Source organism: Lactuca virosa, chromosome 6 (assembly GCF_052849685.1).
Source record: "Lactuca virosa cultivar CGN04683 chromosome 6, Lactuca_virosa_CGN04683_v6, whole genome shotgun sequence".
Lineage (NCBI taxonomy): Eukaryota > Viridiplantae > Streptophyta > Magnoliopsida > Asterales > Asteraceae > Lactuca > Lactuca virosa.
The window spans coordinates 173,218,277-173,227,496 of NC_136431.1; the positions used below are offsets into that span (position 1 = coordinate 173,218,277).

General features: G+C 34.6%; 1 protein-coding gene across 1 annotated transcript; it reads right to left on the reverse strand.

Moving 5' to 3' along the window:
* Positions 1 to 296: 296 nt before the first annotated feature.
* Positions 297 to 1,798, reverse strand: LOC145118998 (xanthohumol 4-O-methyltransferase-like). The gene is made up of 2 exons (XM_079054638.1): positions 1,025 to 1,798; positions 297 to 852 (listed from the first exon to the last, which is right to left on the reverse strand). The coding sequence occupies exons 1-2, from the start codon at positions 1,781 to 1,783 to the stop codon at positions 556 to 558; spliced, it is 1,056 nt and encodes a 351-aa protein (XP_078910764.1). The 5' UTR covers positions 1,784 to 1,798; the 3' UTR covers positions 297 to 555.
* Between the last annotated feature and the right edge of the window lie 7,422 nt (positions 1,799 to 9,220).

The window sequence follows — 9,220 nt, forward strand, 5'->3', positions numbered from 1 at the left end:
AATGTTTGTCAGAATGTTTATTGGGTCGTATTCTGTCAGAATGAAAATGAGTGAAAAATGATGTGTGAGAACAAAAATAAATAATAAATAGCGAGAATCCATGAAAATGGCGATATTTTTGTAAGAGTGAACGTATTCGCATTGCTAAACAACTTATTCTCTTAGTAATTTTCATAGCATACGATATCCGCACAATAATTAGTTAGAATAATAGAACCTATATATATATATATATATATATATATATATATATATATATATATATATATATATATATATATATATATATATATATATATTTTGAAACTGCAAATATATTAAAAGGCACCCAAAAGAACAGTACACAGAGACACAAGAAATTACAAGGAAGTGAAGGGAGGACATCCACTCATCCCATTTACATGAATACATCTGGAACGATTTTGGTACTTGAATGGCTTTTCCTCAAAACCATCACCTTAAATGATTATTATTGATATTTATTAAAGTCAAAGAAAAGTACATGGGATTGCCATTAAACATTCACTTACTAAAGAAGTTGATCTTATTAGTTTATTATGGAAAGGCCCCTATAACCGAGAAAAGCGCGGGAATTTTAATGATATTGTAACGGCAAAACCCACAATCACTGAGTAATTTCTCCCATTCGCCTTCAGTTCGTTCTCTTCCACTAGAAACGAGTGTAAACATGGCTAGATCAAATGAAACACGTATATCGTTGAAAGGATCATCTCCTTTCTGGTGTTTAACAATCTCCACCATAATGACTTTTCCAGTTTCCTTAGGCACCGCTTTTCGACAATTTTTAAGTATCTTCACGCAATCATCATTGCTATAACTGTGCAAGATCGTCTGAAATGGAAAGATTAGTGTCACTATGGTATTAGTTTAACATCTATAAATATTAAAGAAGTAAACGACATAATGTTACAACCAAATAACTTAAGAAATTAATTAAGTCTTTTTTGTACATACACAGATGCAAATAGAACAATATTATAATTTCATGAACACCAGAACTTACCTTCATGAAGATCGTATCTGCAGGAGGGATGGCCTCAAACATGTCACCAGCCACATGGGTAACCCCATCATATGTTGGTGCTGTGGAAATAACATGTGGCAAATCAAAGTTGATCCCTTTAAGATGTGGATATGCCTTCACAATCTCAGATATTGCCACACCAGTACCACCTCCAACATCCACCAAGCTTCCTTTCAACTCAAGAAATCTATTCTTGTAACCGGAGATGATGGCATCCATCATGATATTAGTAACGGATTCCATACCCTCGTTGTAAATGGTATTGATGTCTGAGTTATGCGAAAGAAAATCAAAGAGTTCTTCCTCATGGGCCAGTTTAAACGCAGCACCACCTTCTTTAACTGATCGAGTTACCGCATACGCAGGCAAAGCCATGATTGGGTTTGTAAACATCATAACAAACGGTGCTAAAGACATTTTCGTATTGCATAACAACCACTTAGAACAGTGGTTCAGGGAGTAAACTCTTTCTCCCTCACCATCTTCTTCATCGAACACCTTTCTGTGAACCAAAAACCTCATGAGTCGTTCAAGCCCATCAAGATTTATTGAGGGAGAGTCGATACCAGTGGCGATATCTGACAAAGTAGGGCGGCTGTGATTGCTTATTATGTCGGCAATATGGAGCTCAACACAACATCGTATAGCCATGGCATCAATAGCTCCGCATAGATCCCGCCATATTTGTGCCTGGCCTATTAGCATTGTATTGTCGTCTATTCCACTTTGAGCGTTCATTCTTGCTCAAACTTTTGCACAGTTGCACTCTAGTGGATTTATGGAAGTAAAACTTCATCACATATCACATGCGAACCTACTTTGGTCAAAATTTTATTGAATTTGTAAACTTATTATAATTCCGTATATCTATATTGAACAAGAAATCAATTTAGAGAAATTAAATATCCTTTTTTACTTTGGTTTCTACATATTCTCCTCTACCATATGAAATAATGATAATTGTTTTATAATATTATTAATTTAATTAAAATGTGATAATTGTTACCATTTGTCATTAATAAGTAGGAAGAAAATGTAACAAGATCTTTATTTTCTCATTTAATAAATACTCCAAATCCTCTTTCCGCAAACTTCGATTCGGATATAATATGTTAAGTTAATAACTTTTTTAAATCTAATAATTTTTATACACTTCATATAAAATACAAATCGAAATTTTTTAGACTATCATGGTTATCAACCAAATCAAATCCATTTTAGAAATAAATTGTTTATATGTAAACTATATAATCTAGAAAAATCCAAAATAAAAACGAAATTTTAGTATGAATGATATGTGTAGAAAAAAAAAATCGAAAGAGATTACATTTGAAGAGTTAATATTCTATGCACTGTATATCAAATATTATACTTTAGCTAATTATAAAAGAAAAAGAATACAAACTTTTAATGTTTTTTAATTTTTATTAACAAAGTATTATATTTTAAATTAAAAAACATTAACTGATAAATACATAATCAAGTATTTAAAAATAACATGTGGCATGAAAATAGGAAATGAAGAATCCATGAGCAGGATCGTGTTCGGGGGCCTAGCCGCCTAGGTCATAAAGATTTACCAATTTTTTAATACATCCAATTGCGAGGTGATAATTGTTAAGCCCATTGTTAAGCCCCTCTCAAGTAGGATTGAATTGGTACCGTACCAATTCGTTTTTTTTTAACCGTGTACCGCACCAATTATGATTAGTATAAAAAAAAAATTTATCGGTACCGTACCAAGTATACTTGGTACCAATATATTCGGCTACCAAACAAGTTTGGTTGGTGCAAATTGATAATGGTATATACTGATTTTTTTAATAGTCTATTCTAAGATTTTAAAATAAGCAAACACATCGGTTAATTTTGACATTTAGTAAAGAAAGTTGTTACGCAGTTCTTTTAATTTACACAAGAATTCTATTGAAAGTAAAGCTAAAGTAATGTTTTAATTTTGTGCTTTAACGTGTTAATAACTATTGACCAATATGACCAAATAACTTATATAACGTTCTTAAAAATGTAAATATTAAATACAATTAACAATTGAATTTTACAATTTAGTTATATATATATATATATATATATATATATATATATATATATATATATATATATATATATATATATATATCCCTATTCTAATAAAATAATAAGTTTAAATCTCATATTGACAAGTGTCATAAAATTAGAACTCCTCATTAATGTTATATATCACTTATGATGCCACTTGTCAACCTATTAATTATCCATTTCAAATTTCAAATTTTAAATTTCCACTCTAATTACATTAAATTAATAATTGATTATCTATTTCAAATTTTAAATTTTAAATTTTTTCACTCTAATTACATTAAATTAATAATTTATTCTTAATTTTAAATTTTAAATTTTAATTTTTTTCACTCTAATTATATTAAATTAATAACATTAGATTGAAAAATAAAATAAAATTAATACATATTATAAGATGATATAACTTCATGTATTTATTTAAATCAACGATTACAATTTTTTATAACTAAAAAGTATCTCTTAAGTAATAATTTATTTAAAATAATTAACTAATAATTTTGATTTTTTGATATGAAAGTTTAATTAATTTTATAACTGTGGTACTCACGGGTTATAAACTAGTATATATATATATATATATATATATATATATATATATATATATATATATATATATATATATATATTAGTGTTGCAGAAATCGGCCTAATCGGCCGATTAATCGAAGATTAATCGCTCATCGGACCTCCACCGATGAGATTTATTGCTAATCGGTCACTATAAGCGGGTTTGGTCAATACAGGTCAAAGTCGGGAATTAATTGGACCTAATCGGACCTGATCGGAGTTATTCGGACCTAATCGGGTTTGGTCAACGTAGGTCAAAGTCGGACCTAATCGCCAATTAATCCCTAATCGCTATTCCACCGATTAGCAGCCGATTAGCGATTTTTGCAACCATGATATATATATATATATATATATATATATATATATATATATATATATATATATATATATATATATATATATATATATATAATATGAATTGGTTGGTACGGTATTACCATAGTCTTCAAATTTTTATACCATTACCGTACCAAGATTGTTTAATTGGTACGGTACTACCAACCAAACATGTTGGCTACCAAATATATTGTCTACCAACTTTCTTGGTTCGATTGTTAGCATGTTGGTTGGTTTTCCGTCTTACAATTTTGACAGCTCTACTCCTAAGTTAATTTTGCCGCTCAAAATTTTCAAGTGAAGTTCTGATAATGCTCTTTTCTGCGTCTTGGTACCTCCATTTCATTCTCGCTGTCGCCTTGGAAACAATTAAGAGTTTCCAACTTCTATGCGATAAATCAGCTCCCAAATCTCATAGATTGTTGTGTTCCTTAATTTCAAGATTTTGATTTTAAAATAGTGATATTATCCCACGGTAAATCAGTAAGGAAATCATAAACAAAAGTCGCTCTCACCATCTTCCTTTCTTACCGTTTCTTTGATTTGCAGTGACGAAATGTGAGGTATGCTTTTCAATCCTGATCTGGATCTTCGACTCCATTTAGATTTTTATTTGTATGAATCTTGATTTTTTTTTTTGTGTTTTTACTGATTTATAAACAATGTAACTGTAAATATGCATTTTCAAGGTCTAACTGATAATAATAATAATGGAGATGTAAGCTTATTAGACACGAAAATGGTTCAACCAATTTCTAGGGTTTCGGCATGTCTAACAATTATTTTGGCGATGAAGGTAATTTAATTTCAACTACATCGAGCAACTAAGAAACCGATCTAGGTTCGTCTTGACATCCATGGAGCAATCTAACGAGAGCTTTGGACATCGATTTCACCCTAAGTTCTATCCACATCAATATTTTTGTGTCATCTTTTTTTTTTATCTTGAAATATACACAGCTCCAGTTTCTCGGCGATTAAGGTGTGTAAGTATTTTGACATCGTAAATATAATGCATGACGATGTTGATTAGTTTAGCACAACTTTGTGATTTATGATTTAATATTGACATGACTCTGATGCACGTTTTTCTTTTATTTGATTACAGTAGTGATTCAATATCATGTCATTCATTCATATTTAGGATACATTTTCTATTTCATCTACACTTGATCAATTGTTATATAATTTCTTTGTCTTTTATCTGTAAAATTTTGAAGGTTTATGTATTTATTTTTTTGATGTTGTGAAAGTGTTTGGAGCTTACAAACTTCTGATGACAATTCTTGAAATTCCTCAAGTCATTGTAAGGGGCTGTATGGTAGGATCTGAATTTTTAAGATCTGAAATTTTAAGCGGTCTGGATTTTTAAGACCTGAATTTATAACATAATGTTTGGTTAGAACCTCTGAATTATTGTGTTGGATTATAAAAATGACCATTTTACCCTTCTGTATTATTTTGAATTCAATGTTTCTCTTTTATATAATAACATAACCAACTTTTTAAATAATCATAAAAGATATATAAATAACATACAAAAACTCAAAAACATGATAACAAATTCCATTATATTGATCAAAATGTACAAAACTAGAAACATTTAAAAGAAAAAAAAAATTAAACCATCCAATTCCCAAAGGAAAAGAAAACATGTACTAGATGAAAAACAACAAATGGACTTTCAAGGTAAACAAATACATCTATACTCTTTCCATCATTACATCAATCATGCCCTTCAATAGCCCTTCCATTTTTCTTTCCAACATTTCAACCTGCAAATCCAAATTCTACAAGGAAACAAATGGGCTCAATGGAAAATTATACAAGAAAATCATAAGTTGAAACAATCCAAATAAACTTAAAAACTGCAGCAATAAACATCAAAAAAATGAACAGTAAAAATTGCATCCATTATCACCCCTTTCTTGATAGCATCCTTCTTGATATCATCAATATGAAATCCTTGGTCATTATCCTTCTTGACAGTTTTTATCATCCAATGTTTCTTTTATGCAAAAAGATTCAAGACAAAGAATCATAAGTTGAAACAATTTCATTCAGGCATTTCATCAGATGGTTCATATGCAAGTAAAATAAACATGGGAAAGAAGCATAACTGATAAACCACAATCGACATTATGTAACCATAACTCACCAAACAATGGATTCAAGATCCTTATTAACAATTGAAGGACCATATGGATCAGTTATATGATCGACTTATACTTCCAACAAAATCAAACCAAAATCAACGACATTTTATTAAAATCAAACCAAAATCAAACCAAAATGAGCAATATATCATCAAAATCAAACCATATTTCAACCCAAATAAATAATTTCAACAACATCACCAAATATTCAATAATTTTTAGAACCGACTACAAGCATTTCAGCAAGTTTTACAACCGAAGAAACAGTGAATTCGAGGGAAAGAATGAAGAAACATGTAACATCCATAAATTTTACGCCAAATTTAAACTTTTCAAACATAATAAAACCAATTAGTAATTGTTTACAAAAGTGTTTTCAATTCATTATTCAATCAGAGTGTCCCAAAAGCCAGATCATAAGGATGAGGAGCTGTACGGTCACGCCTTCGCCTTGCCATGAACTCCTGAATTACCTGAAACAATAAACTGAAAACTGTAAGCCCGAGGGCTTAGTGAGCTACCCCCAAAATACCAATACCACACTGATAATACCATATCCGTAAAAATCAATCAATCATCATGCATACTGTGCCATCGGCCTGACTGGACCGCCCTATAGGGCCTTCAGTTCAACTGAATCTATACCGAGCCTTCGGCATGATTGGACCGCCACGTGGGCCTACAGTCTCCCCGGACCGCTCATAGGGTGTGTTGGCCTTCAGCACAAAGCATGACCGCCTCAACCCAAGCAACAAACAAATAACCATGTGCGCATAACTAACATCTACTGGCATATACAAACAACGAACATATCTATCGCACGGATTACCAAACATATCAATTTCACATAACTAGAGCACTGACCTAACATGTCACTAACATATCAATCCCTACGGATCATAAAAGCATAACATACTGTCTATCCTGATTCCGATGTAACAGATCATATCCACATGTAGCATACCATAACGATAACAACTAAAAGGGCCGGCCTTGGTGCCTTAGACCCTATCGATATAGTGAGGATAACTCACCTCGCAGATGTCGACTCGGTAGATAAATCCCAACTCTCGAATCACTTGCCAAAGACTCCACCACCTATTACCATAGAACAAATCATACTCGAAAGTCCTCAACCATATAAAGTGCTCCATGAGCCACAACTAGACAACCCCTGGTCAAAGTCAAAGTCCTCAGTCAAGGTCAACAGTCCATGTTGACATTAACTCGCCCAGTACCCTCAGCTACTCGCCGAGCTCCTTGAAGTTCTTTCCCACTCGCCGAGTCACCGGGGTGACTCGTCGAGCTCCTACGGTTTTCGATCGAACCCTACAACCACCCGTCGAGTTTCCTACTTGCAACACGACAGATACTCACGCATTCATAACTTGGGGAAAACTAATCCGACTCGCCGAGTTGTTCATACAACTCGTCAAGTCTATGGCAATCTTCATCGGGCTCGTCGAGTTGCTCATCCAACTCGTCGAGTTCAAGGCCATCTTCATACGACTCGCCGAGTCAACCTTGCGACTCGCCGAGTTCCTTCAGTCCTTAAGCCATACAGACTCATTTAAGCCATGCAATGGCTCCAATTTACAGATCCAAGCTTCTAGAGCATGCTTTTCACGTAAAGTTGCAAACTTTACGTGTATGCATAACTAAAAAGGCTCTTAATGGCAATTCTAAGCTCTTAATGGGGTTTCATGCACAAGGAGGGCCTCAATCACCCCCAAACCCGCAACTTTATGACTCTAGGACTTAGGAAGGGTCCAGATCTGAAGTTACAACTTCAGATCTAGCCCATAGCTCACCATATCAACTCAAAATCCATAAAACCCTAAAACTCAACCAAAAGAAAAGAGATCTAGAAGGAAAGGGAAGCAAAGATTGCAACTTGATACCTCCAGAAGATGCTAGCTGAGGTAAGGTCTGCCTGCCACACCTTCCTTGCTTCAACTTCTTTGCTTTTCAAGCTTTTCCCTCCTAGCCAACCTTCTTTCCAAGGCTTAAATCACACCAAGAAGAGTACCACACGAATTAGGGTTTTTTACTGAGCTCTCAAAGACTATAAAGAGGCCAAAGGAAGCTGGGGCTCCTTTAAATACGATGCAAAACCCCGGGATTTAGGGTTTCCTCTGCCAGATCCTACTCGTCGAGTCCCTTCATGGACTCGGCGAGTAGGTCACTAAACACACGTTCCAAACCCGTTGCTACTCGACGAGTAGGGCAACGAACTCGTCGAGTAGGCCTCGAAAACAAATAAATTCTTATTTAAATAATACCTGGGAATCGGGGCGTTACAATTCTCCCCCACTTGAACTAGACTTCGCCCTCGAAGTCCACTGGACTAAACAATGCCGGGTAATGCTCCCGCATTTCCGCATCCGGCTCCCACATCCACTCGGATCCTCTCCGATGCTCCCACTACACTTTTACCAAAGGTATCTCTTTATTCCGCAAAATCTTCTTCTTCCTTTCCAAGATAGCTACCGGCCTCTCCACGTAATTCAGGCGCTCATCGACCTGGATATCATCCATCGATACTACTGCCTCCTGGTCCATAATACACTTCCGCAATTGCGAAAAATGGAATGTGCTATGAATTCGGCTAAGCTCCTCCGGTAGCTCAAGCCTATAAGCCACCTTGCCAACCCTGGCAATAATCCTGAATGGCCCAATATTACGGGGACCCAATTTTCCCCTCTTTCTGAAACGGATCACACCTTTCCAGGGCGAGACCTTCAGAAGTACCATGTCACCAACCAGAAACTCTAAATCCGATCGGCGTCTATCAGTGTAACTCTTTTGCCGACTCTGAGCGGTCTGCAGCCGCTGTCTGATATGCTGGATCTTTTCGGTAGTCTGCAAGACTACCTCTGTTCGAACCATCACTCTATGCCCAACTTCACCCCAACAAACCGGGGTTCTACATTTCCGACCATACAACAGCTCAAAAGGCGCGATGCCAATACTGGAATGATAGTTGTTGTTGTAGGCGAACTCTGCCAGCGGTAGGTGAGAATCCCAGCTCCCAC